Source organism: Cnephaeus nilssonii (assembly GCF_951640355.1).
Source record: "Cnephaeus nilssonii genome assembly, chromosome: 20".
NCBI lineage: Eukaryota > Metazoa > Chordata > Mammalia > Chiroptera > Vespertilionidae > Cnephaeus > Cnephaeus nilssonii.
In genome coordinates this window covers 47,502,841-47,523,889 of record NC_137091.1, presented here as the reverse complement: position 1 = coordinate 47,523,889, position 21,049 = coordinate 47,502,841, and the positions used below count along the sequence as shown (strand labels likewise).

Sequence of the window (21,049 nt, the reverse complement as noted above, 5' to 3'; positions counted from 1 at the left end):
TTACATTTATGAAAGGCTCTACAAATTTAACATCTGCAAATTTGAGCATTGCTCACTCTATAGCTCAGCATGGAAAAGCGCTCAGTGAGGGAGAATTTATTAAAGAAACTCTCCTAAGATGGGCACCAGTTCTATTTCACGATATGCAGAATAAAGATGCAATTATTAAGAGAATATCTGAGTTACCACTCTGTAGAAATATCATAAAAGACCGAATAATGAGACTGAAGACAAACGTACAACATCAATTAAAGAGAGACATAAGGAAGTGTAAATATTTTTTGATCTCTCTTGATGAAACTACTGATGTCACATCACATGCTCAGTTGGCCATTATTGGTCGATATTCTGATGGTCTCACGATGAGAGAAGAGTTGATAAAGTTAGTATCAGTGTCAACAAGTAAATCAGGAAGCGAAATATGTAAGGTTGTTATACAAACATTTCGTGACCTAAGCATTGATATCTCTAAAGTTGTGTCAGTGACTACAGATGGGGCACCAAATATGGTGGGGGAAAAAGTCGGATGTGTCAAATTGTTTACAGAAGCTATTGGACATCCGATTGTGCCTTTTCATTGTATTATCCATCAGGAGGCTTTATGTGCCAAGGCAGGATTCACCGATTTAAATGACTTAATGTCAGTTGTTACAAAAATAATTAATTTAATAGCTGCTCGCCCCCTTCACAAGTTTGGTGCTTTACTGCCTCTGTATCTATATTTTTATTCATCAGGTTATAATGTTCTTTATTTTCCATAAATGCACAATACATAATTCTATTAGAAAGGTTAAACATAAAATCTAGTCAAAATACCAAGGATAACATGTGCACCTTACAAGATACACAATATGAAAAGATGTGAAATGTGTCCTCAAAGATCTAAAAAGGGGTGTGTGGGTAGAACTTTTGTATACAATTGAAGGTGTTATCGAGAAAATTTAGAAGGTAAAGAGTATGACTTATTTTATGTAAGTCTTTTGGAAATCAAAAGCAAAAACTGATGTAAAAGATATACAAAAGAGAAAGGAGTCAAACCACTATAGAAAAGCATCAAATCACAAAGCAAGACCAGAAGACAAAAGACAAAGGAACTACAAAAAGAGCCAGAAACTAATGAAGTGGCTGTAGTAGCTCCTTAAACAAACCCTTCAATCAAAATATATACATTAGATGTGAAGAGAATGGGAGGATAAATATAACGGCAATAATGGAAACAGTATTTTCAGCTGAGCCACCCTGGTCCTCATACTGTACCTGCTCTAGCAAGGGCTTCAAATCAGTGGTAGAGACTGTGTCTGCTGCTGGAGCAAACAATGGTTTAAAATCCAGCCCCTTGAATCTGACACTTGTCTGTGGTGTAAACTTGGGGAGCTGACTTCATTTCCCTGACACTGAATTTTGTCAGCCATTTGATATAAGCTTCCTCTTGCTCAGATTGTTGTGACAATTAAGGGAGAAAATGCTCAAAAATGTAACCATGGAATCCTGATAACAAGTACTCAGCTTGTTACTTTTATTGATCTTAAAAGGCCAAAGTAAGCGCCATGAATCATCTGCATGTCACATTCAGCCAACTGAGATTCAGGGAGTTCCAGTGATTCTGCTGGAGATTCCCAGATAGGGCCCACCACCATGAGACCTGAGTGCCCACAGGACCTGCCTCCCTGCAGCAGAGTCAGTGGCTTCTTATAGGTCCCATTTCTTACTAAAATGCACCCAAAGACAAAGGTGATTTCGGGCATTGGGAGAGTGAGAAGTGCCTGGCCTGTGAAGTGCAGGGAGAGCTGGAGTTGTCAGGAGAGGGAGAGAAACATCAATGATGAGTGAGAATCATTTATCAGTTGCCTCCTGCATGGCCCACACTGGATCTAGCTCAGGGCCCAGGCATGTGCCCTGATGCGGAATCAAACCATGATCTCCTGGTTCATAGGTTGAAACTCAATGACTGAGCCATGCCAGATGGCAAGTTTTATTAATTTTTGTTTCTCTCCCTCTCCAAGGGAGAGGGAGAGAAACACAATGTGAGTGCCACATTGACCCGTTGCCTCCTGCACACCCAATTCCTGGGAGCTAGCCCAGAACCCAGGCACAAGTCCAAAAGTCCAACTGGTAACCTTTCAATGCATGGGATCACACCAAACCAATTGAGCCACAACTTCCATGATGGTATATTCATTTTAGATAACAAAATGCTAATCTTTTGCAAATTTAAATATTCAAACACACAAGGACCTAGATTATGTATGGAATTTCAACTAAAGGTAAATGAAACTTATATCCATATAAAGACCTATACAAAAACTAGAGGTCTGATGTACAAAATTTGTGCAAGGGCTCAGCCCTCACAGCCCATCGCAACTTCAGCCTCTAGAAGGTTGTGCAGATGGTCATTCTGCTCTTTGGTTGAATTAGCATATTAGTTCTTTATTATATAGGAAGTTTTACCAGCTTCATTAGAAATACCAACTATTCATCAAAATGGATAAACTATAGGCGATATATTCAAAGGTAGGAATATTTCTCCCATAAAAAAATTAGATGGTGCCCTGACTGGTTTGGCTCAGTGGATATAGTACGTCGGCTTGTGGACTGAAGGATCCCAGGTTTGATACCAGTCAAGAACATGTACCTTGGTTGTGGGCACATCCCCAGTAGGGGGTAGGCAGGAGACAGGTAATCGATGTTTCTAACTCTGTATACCTCTTCCTTCCTCTCTGTAAAAAAATCAATAAAATATATTTAAAAAAAAAAAAGATTGCTGCCATAGCCAGATTGGATCAGTGGATGGAGCATCAGCCTTTGGACTGAAGGGTCCCAGGTCCGTTTCCAGCCAAGGTCACATGCCTGGGTTGTGGGCTCAATTTCCAATAGGGGGTGTGCAGGAGACAGCCGATCAATGAGTTTCTCTCATCATTGATGTTTCTCTCTCAATCTCCCTTTTTTTCTGAATTCAATAAAGAAATATAAAAAAGAAAAATATGGGTTACTAATATATCTTTACTAAATATCTAAGTATTTATGAAATATAAATTAAAGCAGAAAAATAGTTAGAGAATGCAGTTATCTGTTAAAATGGGATGTAAAGCAATGGTTACTTGGAAAGTTGTGATGAACTCGGATAGACTTAAAAACGTCATGAAGCAAATACACAGTGATAGACATGGTCATTATTATGAGTATAATGATGCTTTCTGTTTCAAGCACACAACAAGATTTATGAAATACTATACTAAACACATGTATTTTACTCATTATAGGTTTCAAAAAATGGTTCCAAATTAAAAACCGTATATGTTCCACTGTATTGGACATATAGGTTTGGCAAATCTATATTTAATCCACCTTGTTATGCCCTCTGGGCAACTGTCTTCCCTCAGTGATAGAAACTGTAACAATGAAGAACTTTCACCAAACCAACAAAAATGCTGGCTGAATCTCAAAAGCCACATCCATGAACTACAGACACCCTTTGCCGTGTCCTTATTTTTTTCCCAGCGCAGTCATGGCTCTGAGGTGAACATCTGAGAGGCTTCAAAAATCCACCAAACCTCTTGGTGATAATCAAGGAGAATGACTGTGTCCACAGAAGATAAACATGCCTCAGATCCTCAGGTCTGTATAAACAACGCTCCTGTACACTTTCTTTTTATTATTGTATTATTTATTATTTTTTTAAAATTTCTTTATTAAGGTATTACATGTGTTCATATACCCCCATTATCTCCCACCTCCTAGTCATGCCCCCACCCCCCCTGTTGTCTGTGTCCATGGATTAGGCTTATACACATGCATATAAGTACTTTGGTTGAGCTCCTGTACACTTTTGCTCAGCAATATTCCTGGATGCACACTTAGATGAGGGACATTCCATCTAATGGGCTACAATCCCCTCCAAAACACATTAGGCCAGTGTTTTTATAGTGAGAATGTTTCCCTTAACTGCGATGGTCCTCCAACCAGTGACCGTCGCCCATGCAATTGAAGGCATTAGGGCACATGGCCCTCTGCAAGACATGGAAAGAGATAGTCTTCAAATATATTGGCATCCCTTGAAAATAAGAAAAATATTGGCGCAGCTCGAAAATATACTTGAGGTTGTCACAGCTACCCCATCATGTTTGGAGAGCTCAGACCTCCATATAAGCTACCCCACACAGTAAATGGAACACCCAAGATGAAAGAAGACTTAGGAAAAAGCCTTCATTATTTCACAAACCAAAGAGACATGAGATTGGCATTTCTACCATTGATGTCTTCGGCACTCAATAAATCCATAACTGGCATCTAGGGAATGTGTGTCTCTAAAAATGGCAGTTCCCCTGCGATGTTTTTTTTTTTTTTTTTTGTGGGGCTAACACTAATCAGTCCAATAAATTAAGACAACAGAGTTAGCTTACTTGTGCACAAGAGGATGATGATTTATGCGGTCGGTAGGAATGTATAGGTGGTACAAATGAAATATCTTAAGTAACAGATATATGTAGTGACAAAGATCTGAAAACCCATGTAAGTATTTCAGAAAGTGAAACATATCTACATATGGTTCCAACGTAAAAACACAAAAACACCCCATAAAAACACTTATGGAGATTTTATATCATTTAGGTATTTAAATGTATGAGATTCATTTAAATGTATGAGATTCAGGAGTGGTAAAAGATTTCCCACATTCACGGCATTTATAATGGTTTGCGCCAGTGTGTACTTGTTGATGACCAGAAAGGAAAGTGCTATGCGTAAAAGAGTTCCCACATTCACTGCATATATAAAGCTGTTCTGCAGTGTGAATTCTGTGATGAAGACGAAGGTCACGGCTCCTGCGAAAAGATTTCCCGCATTCACTGCACTCATAAGGCCTTTCTCCAGTGTGCAATCTCTGATGATATCGAAGGCCAGGCCTACTGACAAAAGATTTCCCACATTGACTGCACTCATAAGGCCTTTCTCCAGTGTGCAATTTCTGATGATCTCGAAGAGCAGTGCTGGTAGTAAAAGATTTCTCACATTCACTGCATTTATAAGGCTTTTCTCCAGTGTGAACTCTGTGATGAACACGAAGGTCACAGCTCCTGGCAAAAGATTTCCCACATTCACTGCACTCATAGGGCCTTTCTCCAGTGTGCAATCTCTGATGATCTCGAAGGGTAGTGCTCCTGATAAAACATTTCCCACAATCAGTGCACTTGTAAGTCTTTTCTCCAGTGTGAACTTTCTGATGACAGTGAAGGTCAGTGGTAGTGCTAAAAGATTTTTCACAATCGCTGCATTTATAAGGCTTTTCTGCAGTGTGAATTCTCTGATAATGGACTTGAAGGTGCCATGTCCTGTTAAAAGATTTCCCGCATTCACTGCATTTATAAGGCTTTTCTCCAGTGTGCAGTCTCTGATGATATCGAAGGGCAGCTCGCCTGATAAAAGATTTCCCACAATCACTGCATTTATAAGGCTTTTCTCCAGTGTGACCTCTCTGATGAAGACGAAGGGCAGTGTTGGTGGAGAAAGATTTCCCACATTCACTGCATTTATAAAGCTTTTCTCCAGTGTGAACTCTCTGATGATAACGAAGTTCAGTGCTACTGAGAAAAGATTTCCCACATTCACTGCATTGATAAGGCTTTGGTCCAGTGTGAATTCGCTGATGACGGGAAAGGGCAGTGCTACTGACAAAAGATTTCCCACATTCACTGCACTCATAAGGCCTTTCTCCAGTGTGCAATTTCTGATGATCTCGAAGAGTAGTGCTGGTAGTAAAATATTTCCCACATTCACTGCATTTATAAGGCTTTTTTCCAGTGTGAATTCTGTGATGAACACGAAGGTCACTGCTCCTGGTAAAAGATTTCCCACATTCACTGCATTTATGAGGCTTTTCTCCGGTATGAACTCTCTGATGGTAATGAAGTTCATTGTTAGTGGTAAAAGATTTTTCACATTCTCTGCATTTATAAGGCTTTTCTAGATTGTGAGTTTTGTGATAACTATGAAAGTCCCTGCTCCAGGTAAAAGATTTCCTGCATCCATGGCACTCATAAGGCTTTTCTCCAGTGTGCAATCTTTGATGAACTTGAAGGTCAGTGTTCCTGGTAAAAGATTTCCCACACTCACTGTATTTATAAGGCTTTTCGCCACTGTGGCTGAGTTGCTTGGTCATTATCCCATGCACCAAAAAGTTGCCGATTACATTTTTAGTCAGGGCAAATGCTGTGTTTGCAGGTTCGATTCCTGATAAGGAACACACAGGAGGTAGGCAATCAACATTTTGCTCTAACATCCATGTTTCTCACTATCCCTCTCCCTCTTTTTCTAAAAATAAATTTTCAACATTTTAAAAACCAAAAAGAGCATAATTCAAATTTGCTAGAAGATTTTATTAAAGAAAAGAAAAAAGCCCTGACAGGTTTGGCTCGGTGGATAGAGCGTTGGCCTGTGGACTCAAGGGTCCCGGGTTCAACTCCAGTCAAGTGCATGTACCTTGGTTGCGGGCACATCCCCAGTGGGAGGTTAGCAGGAGGCTGCTGATCAATGTTTCTCTATTGTCAATGTTTCTAACTCTCTATCCCTCCCACTTCCTCTCTGTAAAAAAATCAATAAACTATATATAAATAAAATCTAAAAATTATTGAAAAAAAAGAGAGAAATAAAAAGAAAAAAAGATATTACCACCTACACTATGAACTACAAAGTATCATATGATGATGTTTGCAGATGACATGACTCTATATAGGGAAGTGTCAAGATCCCACTATGAGCGAAAACCGGTTTGGCTCAGTGGATAGAGCGTCGGTCTGCAGGTTTGATTCCGGTGAAGGGCATGTACATTGGTTGCGGGCACATCCCGGGTGGGGGGTGTGCAGGAGGTAGCTGGTCAATGTTTCTCTCTCATGGATGTTTCTAGCTCTCTATGTTGGCCCAGAACGAAACTCACTACAGACTGATTCATTTGCCTTTCAGCATAACGATTATTGCTTGTCTCATTTTCGGTTCTTATAAGTATATTTCTAGGAGCACATGCTCACTCATCTAGGGGAAATGATGAACAACATAGACTGATGAACAAGAACAGACCCAGAAACAAGGAGGCATGGATCAGACTGTAGGGCCTCAGAGGGAGGGTAGAGGAGGGTGGGGATATAGGGGAGAGATCAACCAAAGGACTTGTGTGCATGCATATGAGCCTAACTAGTGGTTAAGGACAACAGGGGGGTGGGGGCATGCGTGGGGAGGGGTGTGGGATGGGAATGGGGAGATGAGGACAAATATGTGATACCTTAATCAATAAAGAAATTTAAAAAAAGAACACAAAAAAGCCGAAACCGGTTTGGCTCAGAGGATAAAGCGTCGGTCTGCGGACTGAAAGGTCCCAGGTTCGATTCCAGTCAGGGGCATGTACATTGGTTGCGGGCACATCCCCGGTGGGGGATGTGCAGGAGGCAGCTGGTCGATGTTTCTCTCTCATCGATGTTTCTAGCTCTCTGTCCCTCTCCCTTCCTCTCTGTGAAAAATCAATAAAATATATTTAAAAAAAAAATAGCCCAGCTGTCGTGGCTCAGTGAACTGAGTTTTGTTCCATGGACTAAGAGGACCCAGGTTTATGGATCAATATTTCCCAGGTTTGATTCCCAGTCAGGGCACATGCCTGGGTATCTGGCGCCATCCCTAGCAGGGGTCATGCAGGAGGCAGCCAATCATTGATTTTCTCTCATTATTGATGTTCCTATCGGTCTTTCCCTCTTCCTTCTTCTCTGAAGTCAATAAAAATATATTAAAACAAAAGCAAAAAACCCCCAAAATATCTGCAAAGCAAAAGTAAGCACACGCAAAAAGACAAGTGAGTACCGGTATGTAATGAAAAATTATATATAAAATATAAAAGGTATTCAACAGACAAACTAGCCCAAAAATATGGGTAAAAATAGACTAGAAAAATTAAAGGGAAAGAGAGAATCTTAACCTTTTGCCCTCGGATGTCGAGTGTGACTTGACACAGTTAGCATCAGAATAAAGGAATCGACAAAAAAGCGAGCGAGTGCAAAGGGTTAAAGGCAGCAATAGAAAAGAAAACTGTTTCCTACCTACAAAGGAGTTCTCATAAGGCTGACACCTGATTTCCCATCAGAAACTCTACAGGCCAGAAGGGAATGGCATGAAGAACTCAAGCTAATGGAAAGCAATGATCTGAGACCAATACTGCTATATACAGTAAGGCTATCATTCAAAATAGACGGTCAAATAAAGAGCTTCCCAGACAAATAAAGGCTCAAGGAGTTCATCACCACGAACCCAGCATTACAAGAAATGCTAAAGTGATTGCTGAGAAGAGAGAAAGAAACCTAGCCATACAGAATTAAAATGGCTATAAATAAGTATCTACACCATTATAAGAGCAAGATGCAAATGGACCCTACCTTTGTGATGTCCACCAGCCAATCAGGAGAGCATATGCAAATTAACCCAACAAACATGATGGGTTGATTTGCATACACAGGCCCAAAATGGCATTCTGCACCACCCCAGCTGCTCCAGGCCTCTGGGCAGCATGGGAAGGTGTAAAGGCAGATCCGGCCAGAGCGAAGGTGGTGCCGGCAGCCAGGGGAAGGAAGGCTCATTCTTGCACGAATCTTCGTGCATCAGGCCTCTCATCTCTCAATAATAACTCTAAAGGTAAATAGTTTAATGTTCCAATCAAAAGGTGTAGGGTAACTGAATGGATACAAAAACATGATCCAACTATATGCTGTCTATAACAGACCCACCTCAACCCTAGCTGGTTTGGCTTAGTGGATAGAGTGTCGGCCTGCGGACTGAAAGGTCCTGGGTTCGATTCTGGTCCAGGGCACATGCCTGGGTTGTGGGCTCGATCCCCAGTGGGGCAGCCTATCAATGGTTCTCTCTCATTATTGATGTTTCTATCTCTCTCCCTCTCCATTCCTCCCTGAAATAAATAAAAATATATTTAAAAAAAAATAAGAGACCCACCTCAAAACAAAAGACACACACAGGATGAAAGTGAAGGGATGGAAAAAAATTTTCCATGCACATGGAAAACAAAAAAAAGCTGGAGTAGCAATACTCATATCCGACAAAAGAGACTTTAAAAGCACCATGCGAAGTGAAATAAAGCTAGTCAGAGAAAGATAAATATCATATGATCTCACTTATTTGTAGAATATAATGAACAATATAAACTGACTAGAGGCTCAGGGCATGAAATTAGTGCACGGGGGAGGGGGGGCAGGGGGCGGGGAACGTGGGCCCTTAGTCCAGCATGCACCCTCTCCAATTTGGGACCCCTTGAGGGATGTTCGACTGCCTGTTTAGGCCCGATCCCAATGTCCGACTGCCCGTTTAGGCCCGATACTAGTGGGATCGGGCCTAAACGGGCAGTCGGACATCCCTCTCACAATCCAGGACTGTTGGCTCTCAACTGCTCACCTGCCTGCCTTCCTGATTGCCCCTAACTGCTTCTGCCTGCCAGCATGATCACCTCCTAACCACTCCCCTGCCAGCCTAATTGATGCCTAACTGCTCCCTTGCGAGCCTATTTGCCCCTAACTGCCCTCCCCTGCAGGCCTGGTCATCCCTAACTGCCCTCCCTTGCAGGCCTGGTCAACCCTAATTGCCCTCCCCTAGCAGGACTGGGTCCCCCCAACTGCCCTTCCCTGCAGGCCTGGTCGCCCCCAACTTCCCTCCCCTGCAGGCCTGGTCGCCCCCAACTTCCCTCCCTTGCAGGCCTGGTCCATCCCAACTGCCCACCCCTGCTGGCCATCTTGTGGTGGCCATCTTGTGTCCACATGGGGTCAGCCATCTTGTGTGTTGGAGTGACAGTCAATCTGCATATTACTCTTTTATTAGATAGGCTAGAGGCCTGGTGCATGGTGGGGGCCAGCTGGTTTGCCCTGAAGGGTGTCCCGGACCAGGGTGGGGGTTTCCTTGGGGCGTGGGGTGGCCTGGGCAAGGGGCCTGTGGTGGTTTGCAGGCCAGCCACGCCCCCCAGTGACCCAAGCGGAGGCCCTGGTATCTGGGATTTTTTTATCTTGTACAATTGAAACTTTGTACCCTGGAGTGGAGCCAAGCCTCCTGCTTGCTCTATGGCCGCAACCATTTCTGTTGGGATTTATTCACCTTCTATAATTGAAACTTTGTAGCCTTAAGCGGAGGCCTGGGCAGGTGGAAAGCTTGGCTTCCTCCATCACCGTGGAAAACCAAGCTTCCCTCCTGCTCTCTGTGGCCTTAGCCATCTTTGTTGGGTTTATTTGCATATTCACTCCTGATTGGCTGGTGGGGCGTGGCTTGTGGTTGTAGTGGAGCTATGGTCAATTTGCATAGTACTCTTTGATTAGATAGGATGAACAAAAATAGAGCGAGAGGGGGAAAATATTACAGAATATAATACAAGTAATCCTGTTTTTCGTAAATTTTTAGTATTTCCTACAACTTTTTAAAATAATATATTTTATTGATTTTTTACAGAGATGGAGAGGGATAGAGTTAGAAACGTCGATGAGAGAGAAACATCGATCATCTGCTTCCTGCACACCCCCCACTGGGGATGTGCCCGCAACCAAGGTACATGCCCTTGACCGGAATCGTACCTGGGACCCTGCAGTCCACAGGCCAATGCTCTATCCACTGAACCAAAAAGGTTCCGGCATATTTTCTACAACTTTTGTGATACAGTTTTGGTAACCCTATCTAATAAAAGAATTATGGAAATTGACCATCACTCCAACACGCAAGGTGGCTGTCTCCATGTAGACCCAAGATGGCCGCCACAAGATGGCCAGCAGGGGAGGGCAATTGGGAGGAACCAGGTCTGCAAGGGAGGGCAGTTCTGAGCGATTAGGCCAACAGGGGAGGGCAGTTGGGAGGGACCAGGCCTGCAAGGGAGGGCAGTTGGGGCAATCAAGTCTGCAGGGGAGGGCAATTAGGGGTGACCAGGCCGGCAGAGGAGGGAAGTTGGGAGCAACTGGGCCTTGGAAGGGCAGTTGGGGGGGACCCAGTCCTGCAGGGGAGAGCAGCTGCGGGGGGACCAGGCCTGCAGGGGAGAGCAGTTGGGAGCGACCAGGCCTGCAGGGGAGGGCAGTTGGGGGCAATCAGGCTGGCAGAAGAGCAGTTAGGCATCAATCAGGCTGGCAGGCAGAAGCAGTTAGGGGCAATAAGATAGGCAGGCAGGCAAGCATTTGGGAGCCAGCAGTCCTGGATTGTGAGAGGGATGTTCGACTGCCCGTTTAGGACTGATTCCGGTAGGATCGAATTTCATGCACCGGGCCTCTAGTAGTATTATATTTAAAATACTTATATTCTTGAAATATTAATATTATTATATAAAAGTTCATTTTTCTTGAAATATTAAGGTATGTTGCATGTAACATTATTATATTTAAAATCAATTTCTTAAAATAAAATTAAAAACCTGGAAGAAAAAATATTGGCTAACCTGGCGAGATGTGGCTCAGTGATTGGGTGATTGAGTGTCAACCTATGAACTAGGTGGTCAGAATTGGATTCCCAGTGAGGGTACATGCCAGGGCATGCAGGAGGCAGCCTATCAATCATTCTCTCTCATCATTGATGTTTCTTTTAAAAATATATATATTTTATTGATTTTTTACAGAGAGGAAAGAGAGGGATAGAGTTAGAAACATCAGTGAGACAGAAACATCGATCAGCTGCCTCCTGCACACCCACTACTGTGGTTGTGCCCACAACCAAGGTACATGCCCTTGACCAGTATGGAACCTGGGACCCTTCAGTCCGCAGGCTGACGCTCTATACACTGAGCCAAACCAGTTAGGGAATCATTAATGTTTCTAATTCTCTCTGTCTCCCTTCCTCTCTGAAATCAAGAAAAATACATTTTTAAAAAATAGGCTAAAGATGTAGAGGCAATTTTTTCAAAATTTGTACCAATGACCAACAGGAATATAAAAAATGCTTTTCCTCACTAATCATGGAGGAATCCATTAGGCTCCCTGCCACAATAACAACCACAAATCCCTCCCTAGGAGTGCAGAACAGGAGGTACTGTGATTGCAGAAAAAGAAAAGGGCAGAGCAAACAAACCAGGCCTACCAAGAACAGCAAGGGCCCAAAAAACCTGAAAGTCAAGCAGTGAGGACAGAGCACATCCTGGGTAAAGGGGCATGAGGATATGGAATGTCAAGTCTGGGTCTCTGTGGAGAGTGAAAGTCTTACCCAGGGAGGATAGAAGTTCAAAGTTCTCCAGCATCACATTCAGGTACAGCTGTCTCTGACCCTCATCAAGGAGGCTCCATTCCTCCCTGGAGAAGTACAGGGCAATGTCCTCAAAGGTCACGCCAACCTGTCAGAATGGAGACAATTGATTATTCAGGATTTTAAAATTTTATTTTAGTTGTAATTCCAATTTGGTCCTGGGACTGTGTCTGGGTAGCATCCAATTACACCACAGCCAATTTTAAACTCCCAGAATAGAAACTATTGAAACCAAAGCTGTCTTTCTGAAAACACACAATCCTATTCCTTACACAGCTTCCCTGCCCTCAACCTCCTCCTGGGCTCCCCAGTTTAGTGTGGACACCAGGCCCTAATGCCAGTGCAGGCTGCTCTCTCATCACAGTCCCATTACTCACTGTTACTGCCCTCAGCAACAGAGGAGGGTTTGGGACCTGGGAGGGCATGCATCTAACCTCTGGGCCATGCCTGCAGGGCCCCAGCCTTCCTGCCAAGCTAGTCTCCCAGATCATGCCTCCAGGACGAAACCAAACCAGGGCTTAGGCTTCCCCCTTATGTCTCCACCCCAGGTCTCCAGCTCCATCAGCTCACACGTCCTCTTTCTCTAGATGTGCTCACCACTGTGTAATGTCTTCTTTCTTCAGACCCCAAGTTCACTCCATCAGCTCTGTGTCCTTCCTACTCCATCCCAGGAGATCAACCATGAACTTGGCATGTGGTATCCGAGAGTGCTTGTACTGCAGCCTGATGCTTCATGAACCACTCGTCCTCTGAGGGACCCCACAGCCCGAAAAGCCCCAATGAGGCTGTGACGTCCTCCCTGCAGCCTCTGATCTGTCCGCCAATCCTCACAGCCCACACCCTCAGGGAACCTCAGATGCCAGTCAGCCCTGTCCTCTCCGCCCTGCACTGGCTGTGCCTCAGAAGCCACAACGCTCCTCTCCCCTCCGCTTTCCTCACGGTCCTCCACGCGGACTGAGCTGCAGGACGTGACAGGCGCCCGCACCCGGGCGGTCCTGTTCGGTGTGAGGAGGCGGCGGGGGCCCGGGGGACGCGCACTTACCTCAGCCCCGCGCCTCTGGGCGGGCGCCGCCATCGGACTGTGGGTGCGGAGCCCGGGGGCAGCGGCGGGAGAAGCGGCCGCCGCGGGAATGGCGGTGCCTGTCCGGGCCCTGGAGCCGGTCACCCGGGTGGGGACCTCGAGGTTCACACCCGCGCGTGTGCTGTGTGCACCCCGACTCTCGCGCCTTCTCTGTGGGGGCATCTCCACCGGGACCCAGCGATCTGGAACCTACTAACAGGGTGCTGACAGCGTTTGGGTAGAGCCAAAATGCCGGCCGAGAGGATGCCGGAAGTCCCGCCCCTTCGACTTAAGCTTCTCTGGAAACACCTTTTCTGACTCTTCATTGGCTAAGATGTTGGTATTCCACGCAGGGTGTTCTGGGTAATGTAGTCATTGAGTCCAAGAAAGGGATCATAGTTTCTCCCCCCCACATCACTCCTGTAGGAAACACGGAGATCATCACTGCAGGGGTATGAAATGTGACGTCCTCAGGAGAGACACATCTTTAAAATTTCTAAAGAAAGTTGTCATCTTTTCCTGGTGAAGGGATTTGAGTCTAATAAATCAGGGTGAAATGTTCAACAATACAGGAATTACCTAATAAGTAAACTATGGTGTAATCAGATAAAATAATACTTAAACAGCCATTTAAAATGAGGTTGTTTTATTTAAAATGTGCGAAGTTGTTTATAATAAATTAAATAAAAAATTTAAAAACATGTCACACAAAAATAAAATAAAATATGTCGCCGAAACCGGTTTGGCTCAGTGGATAGAGCGTCAGCCTGGGGACTCAAGGGTCCCAGGTTTGATTCTGGTCAAGGGCATGTAACTTGGTTGCGGGCACATCCCCAGTAGGGGGTGTGCAAGAGGCAGCTGATCGATGTTTCTAACTCTCTATCCCTCTCTCTTCCTCTCTGTAAAAAAATCAATAAAATATATATATTAAAAAAATAAAAATAAAGTTTAAAAAAATATGTCTTTTAATTAATTTCCTTTCAATGTGCACAAATTTGTGCACTGGTCCAGTAGCATTCACACAACTGAGATGCAAGCGAGCCACCTGGAGATTCCCAGGTAGAAACCCACACTGAGCCTCAGTGCCCACAGCACCTGCCTCCCTGCAGGTGGGTCAGCAGGTTCTTTCTCAGAAGCACCTAAAATACAGGTCCTTGTGGAAAAGGCAGTTAAAGAGGGGTGATTGGGCTGTTTGGGCTGGAAATGTCTCTGCAGGCAGAGGCAGAAGTTGCATGAGCCAGACAGACTGCAGGCACAGCTGCTGTACTGAAATTGGGCACCTTAGCTCTTTTTTAAAATATTACATATATTAGTACATATATCTCCTTTTTTCCCCCCATTGACCTTCCCCCAGCCTCCCCTACCCCCGTCGCATGCCCTCATCCCAACCCCCCAGTGTCTTCTGTCCATTGGTGTGCTTATATGCATGCATACAAGTCCTTTGGTTGATCTATTTCCCCCCCTCCCCAACACTCGCCAGCCTTCCCACTGTAATTGGACAGTTTGGTGCTTTATTGCCTCTGTATCTATATTTTTATTCATCAGGTTATAATGTTCTTTATTTTCCATAAATGAATGAGATCATGTGGTTATTTTTCTTTCATTGCCTGGCTTATTTCACTTAACATTATGCTCTCCAGGTCCATCCATGCTGCTGCAAATGGTAAGAATTCCTTCTTTTTTTTTTAATATATTTTATTGATTTTTCACAGAGAGGAAGGGAGAGGGATAGAGAGCTAGAAACATCGATGAGAGAGAGACATCGACCAGCTGCCTCCTGCACACCCCCCACCGGGAGATGTGCATGCAACCAATGTACATGCCCTTGACCGGAATCGAACCTGGGACCTTCCATTCCGCAGAATGACGCTCTATCCACTGAGCCAAACCAGTTTCGGCAAGAATTCCTTCTTTTTTATAGCAGCGTAGTATTCCATTGTGTAGATGTACCATAGTTTTCTTATCCACTCATCTGCTGATGGGCATTTATGCTGTTTCCAAATCTAAGCTATGGTGAATTTTGCCCTCCCCTGCTCGCCCAGTCACCCCTAACTGCCCTCCCCTGCTGGCCTGGTCACTCCTTACTGCCCTCCCATGCAGGCCTGGCCCCCCCCAACTGCCCTCCCCTATAGGCCTGATCCCCCCCAAATGCCCTCCCCTGCTGGCCTGGTCTCCCCCAACTGCCCTCCTCTGCTGGTCCAGTCACCCCTAACTGCCCTCTCTGCTGGCCTGATCACCCACAATTGCCCTACCCTGTAGTCTTGGTCCCCCCAAAATGTCCTCCCGTGCAGGCCTGGTCCCCCACCAACCGCCCTCCTCTGCTGGCCTGGTCACCCCTAACTGCCCACAATTGTCCTTCCCTACAGGCCAATTTGTGGTGGCCATCTTGTGTCCACATGGGGCAGCCATTTTTGACCACATGGGAGCAGCCATATCGTGTCTTGGAGTGGTGGTCAATATTACTCTTTTATTAGATAGGATGGGCACACGCTAATGCACCACAAGCATGGGTCACAGTTGGAGAGCAGTACAGAGAAATCAGTACAGAGAAATGGCTGAGGTGCAGAGGTAAATATTATCGGGGAGCTGAAAGTTTTTTGTTTTTAAATATATATTTTATTGATTTTTTTTACAGAGAGAAAGGGAGAGGGATAGAGAGTTAGAAACATTGATGAGAGAGAAACATCCATCAGCTCCCTCCTGCACACCCCCTACTGGGGATGTGCCCGCAACCAAGGTACATGCCCTTGACCGGAATCGAACCTGGGACCCTTGAGTCTGCAGGCCGACGCTCTATCCACTGAGCCAAGTCGGTTAGGGCTGAAAGTTTAAGTAGAAATTAAAATTCCTAGAACAAAGTAGTTGGCAAAGTTTCAACAATGAGGAAAAACAAGGAGATTGAAGTGTGGGCACTAGCAAGAGTAAAAAAAACACTGTTCTTACAGCCTATGATCCTCCTTACAACCTTAATAAAGCGCTAATGTCACACCTTTACCAATTGTCACTGATCAAGGCAAGACTCCCTCTGAGCCCAGCCTACCGTCGATAGAGACATGATGCTCAAAGGACTCTGTCTTAACTCCCTAGTGAGTCATTACATTGGCTACAGATAATGCACTTCCTAAAAGAGAAACAGAATAGATGGATGGCTGTTGGGAGCGGTCATAGGGTTAAGCCTTGGACTGACCTGCTGGCAAAGTCACAAACAAGTCCCAGCTTGAACTTGTGACTGCTCCCTAGATCTTTCCTGGGTAGCTAGTGGGCTGTGGTAGGGGCAGCAAGTGCTGCCAAAACAAGTGAAACTTACAAGAACATTGTCAACTGCCTTGTTTGTCCCTGACAATAAATAAAGCCTCAGCTTTGCAGTCTGGATCTGTCTGTGGCCTCAGCAGGACACAGAAGATCCACCTAGACCCAGCTTTTTCTCTTTCTCTATCATTTCTCCATCCTTCACCACCTCCCTCAGGCTTGCCGAACCCTCCTTGGCTGTGCTGGCGCGGCCCAGATGGCCAGCACCAAACAGACCACAGGAAAAAGACTGATGTGAGTGATGTCAGTAAATGGCAGACAAGGAGATATCAGAATTCATACCAGTTTCAAGGGCAAGCTGACAACTGCCCACCAACAGATACATCCGTGAAGTAGGGGAACAAGGGTCCAATTAAGACAGATAGCAATGCAGGGGAGCAAAACAGGAGAGCTGCACAGAAAGGATGACTGTGGATACTGCGTGTGCAAAGATGAGTGGAGGGCCAAAAGACAGCTGTACAGGCCAGGTCTGCCAGCACAGTCTGCTTGCACTAGGGTGGACACTAATGACTTGTTCTGTGGAAAAGCCTGGAAAACTTTTTGATAGAATTCTCAGGCCCTGCAACACCTGAAAACTCTCCAGAGTGTGCACATCAGAAGACACTGTAAAGTTCATAGGCATGGATTCCAAGAAATATCTCCTTGGCCGCAACCTCCCCAGTAGTAGAAAAAGTCATCAGTATTTTCCCAGAGGTCTTTTGTACCTAGAACTCCAGAGGCCAATGCTGCCATTGAGGAAAAATGCTGCCAAAATCACTGAGGCCCCCTACATTCTTTGCTACTTTGACCTCATCTCATGGAGCAACAAAATGACTAGGCTGATACCCTGGCTGATTTGGCTCAGTGGATAGAGCGCCAGCCTGGGGACTGAAGGGTCTCGGGTTTGATTCTGATCGAGAGCACGTGCTTGGGTTTCGGGCTCAATACCCAATAGGGGAAGTGCAGGAGGCAGACAATCAATGATTTACTCTCATCATTGATGTCTCTATTTCTCTCTCCCTCTCACTTCCTCTCTGAAATAAATAAAATTATATTAAAAAGAGATTAGGCTGCTGAGAGTTATCTCAAAACTGGAACACAAAACCCCACCCAGTCAGAACCCTTGTAGCTATATGCAGGTAGAGCTTTTTCTCTAACCAGTTAGTTTCTACAGTTGCAAGCAGTAATTGGCTCATCAATGGGTGGTCATCAAAAATTAGACTAAAAGAGGCCCTGGCCAGTGTTTCCCAGTGGTTACAGCACTGGTCCCCACACTGATGGTCGTGGGTTCCATTCCCAGTAAAGGGCTAATACCTGGGTTGCAGGTCCAACCCCCAGCCCTGATTGGGGCATGTGTGGGAAGCAACCAATTGATGTCTCTGTCTGTATGTCTCTCTCTCTCTTACCCCCTCCCATTCTCACTAAAAAAAAAAAAAAAAAAAAAAAATCACCAGGCTATTGTGGCTCAGAGGTTGAGCATCAACTTATGAACCAGGAGGTCAAGGTTTGATTCCCAGTCAGGGCCCATGCCCAGGTTGTGGGCTCAGTCACCTGTGTGGGGCAGCCAATCAATGATTCTCTCATCATTGATGTTTCTATCTCATTCTCCCTTCTTCTCTGAAATTAATAAAAAATATATTGTTTTTTAAAATCAATGAAAAGAATAGCCTTGGGTATTAACAAAAAATTAAAAGAAATATAATGTAAAAAGAAACACTACCAAAATAGCATCATAAATTTTTATACATATATTTATTTATTTCAGAGAGGAAGGAAGAGGGAGAGAGAGATAGAAACATCAATGATAAGAGAGAATCATTGATTGGTTGCCTCCTGTACACCCGGCAGTGGCGATCGAGTGTGCAACCTAGGCATGTGACCTTGACTGGAATCACACCTGGGACCCTTCAGTGTGCAGGCCGACACTCTATCCACTGAGCCAAACTAGCTAGGGCACATCATAATTTTTCAATAATGAATAAAACAAAATGGAGATCTACTAACATCAAGAAAAAAATTCAAAATATTTAATTTTAACAACATCACTGAGCTACAAGAGAACACAAATGTAACTCAATATAATAATAAAAAAAACAATACAGGAACAAAGGAAGTTCAGAGAAGCAGGAAGTGTAAAAAGGAATCAAACAAATTCTCTAGTTGGAGAATACAATGAATAAAGTGAAAACATGGAATAAAAGTTTCAAAATGACATATGATCAAGTAGCAGAAAGAATAGGTGATCCCTAAGACAGGTAATTGGAAATCATGTATGTAGAACAGAAAAACACAAAATAGTGAAGACAGCCTAGTTGAACTATTAAACATGGAAGCCCCAGAGGAAGGGGAGAAAGCAAGAGAGAGAGAAGGGAAGTAGGGACAAAAATAGCAAGGAAGATAAAACGATAAAAAATGTTTTTAAATAAATAAACTGAAGATAGACTTCCAAAATCTAATAAGAGATGTGATTATCCAAGTTCATGATTCTCACAAGACCCAGTACAGATTCAATGCAAAGAGGAGTTCTCTAAGACACATTATAAACAAAGTGTTAAAAAATCAAATTCAGCCTTAGCCGATTTGGCTCAGTGGATAGAGCATGGGCCTGTGGACAGAAAGGTCCCGAGTGTGATTCTAGTCAAGGGCACATGCCCGAGTTGTGGGCTCGAACCCCAATAGAGGATGTGTAGGAGGCAGCCAATCAATGATTCTCTCTCATCATTGATGTTTCTATCTCTCTCTCCATTTCCCTTCCTTACTGAAATCAATAAAAATATATTTTTAAAAATCAAATTCAAAGAGAATTGTGAAAGCAAAAAGAAAATAGAAACTCCTTGCACACAGGGGAATGCTCCAATGAGGGTTTTGCTATTTTTCTCTGAATAAAACTTGCAGGCTAGGAGAAAATAAAATGGTATATTCAAAACACTCAGTGAAAATCACCAATACTTTATCCAGAAACCCTGTTCTTCACAAAGAAGAAGAAATATTTTCCCTGGAAAAAAAAAAGCTAAAGAAGTTCATTGTCACTCAACCTGACTTACAGGAAATGCCAAAGAAAGTTCTTCAAGATGAAAAACAATACTAAGTAGAAACATGAATACGTAGCAGAGCGTACATCTCACGGGTAAAGGTGAGAATAGAATAGAAACCACAGTACTGCAACACAGCCTTGGTGGAATGCACAATACATAACTCTATTAGAAAGGTCAAAAATGAAAACCAGTCAAAATATCAAGGATAACATGTGTACCTTAAAAGATACACAATATGAAAAGATGTGAAATGTGCCCTCAAAGACCTAAAAAGGGGTGTGTGGGTAGAACTTTTGTATACAATTGAAGGTGTTATGGGGAAATTTTACAAGGTAAAGAGTATGACTTGTTTTATGTAAGTCTTTTGGAAATCACAAGCAAAAACTGATCTAACAGATATACATACAAAAGAGAAAGGAGTCAAACCACTATAGAAAAGCATCAAATCACAAAGCAAGACCAGAAGACAAAAGACAAAGGAACTACAAAAAGAGCCAGAAACTAATGAAGTGGCTGTAGTAGCTCCTTAAACAAACCCTTCAATCAAAATATATACACTAGCCCTGGCAGGTGTAGCGCCGTGGTAGAGCATCAGCTGGCCCACAGGAGGGTCTTGAGTTTGATTCTGGTCAAGGGCACATACCTGTGTTCCAGGTCCAATCCCCATGCACGCCCACCACCCACTCAGGGCACACGTGGGAGGCAACCAATCCATGTGTCTCCCTCACATAGAAGTTTCTCATTCCTCTATTTCTTTCTCTCTCCCCTTCGGCCTCCCTCCTTTCCATTTTCTCTGAAAAAAAAAGGCCTAACAGGTTTGGCTCAGTGGATAGAGCATCAGCCTGCGGACTGAAAGCTCCTGGGTTCCATTCCGGTCAAGGTCATGTACCTGGGTTGCGGGCACATCCCCAGTAGGAGGTGTGCAGGAGGCAGCTGATTGATGATTCTCTCTCATAGATGTTTCTAACTCACGATCCCTCTCCCTCCCTCTCTGTAAAAAATCAATGAAATATATTTTTTTAAAAATAAATTTAAAAAAGAGAAAACAAATGTCCTCATGCCCCCGCTGGTTTGGCTCAGTGAATAGTTTTGGCCTGCAGACTGAAGGGCCCTGGTTCGATTCAGGCCAAGGTGACATACCTGGGTTACAGGCTCTATGCCCAGTAGGTATGCAGGAGGCAGCCAATCAATGATTCTCATAATTGATGTTTTTATCTCTCTCTCCTGCTCCCTTCCTATCTGAAATCAATAAAAACATACTTTAACCCTTTGCACTCGCTTGCTTTTTTCATACGAGCTGCTACCTATGCTAACCGTGTCGAGTCACACTCGACATCCGAGTGCAAAGGTTAAAAAAGATATAGAAATAAAGCCTTAGGTTCTAAAAGTGTTGAGGAAGCCGAAACCGGTTTGGCTCAGTGGAAAGAGC

The 21,049-nt window shown here is 44.0% G+C and overlaps 1 protein-coding gene across 1 annotated transcript; it reads right to left on the bottom strand.

Annotated features, from left to right (window-relative positions):
- Positions 1 to 3,768: 3,768 nt before the first annotated feature.
- On the bottom strand, positions 3,769 to 13,530 carry LOC307116664 (uncharacterized protein). Its single transcript, XM_079800810.1, has 3 exons — positions 13,280 to 13,530; positions 12,199 to 12,325; positions 3,769 to 6,225 (listed from the first exon to the last, which is right to left on the bottom strand). The coding sequence occupies exons 1-3, from the start codon at positions 13,478 to 13,480 to the stop codon at positions 4,628 to 4,630; spliced, it is 1,926 nt and encodes a 641-aa protein (XP_079656936.1). The 5' UTR covers positions 13,481 to 13,530; the 3' UTR covers positions 3,769 to 4,627.
- Positions 13,531 to 21,049: the final 7,519 nt, after the last annotated feature.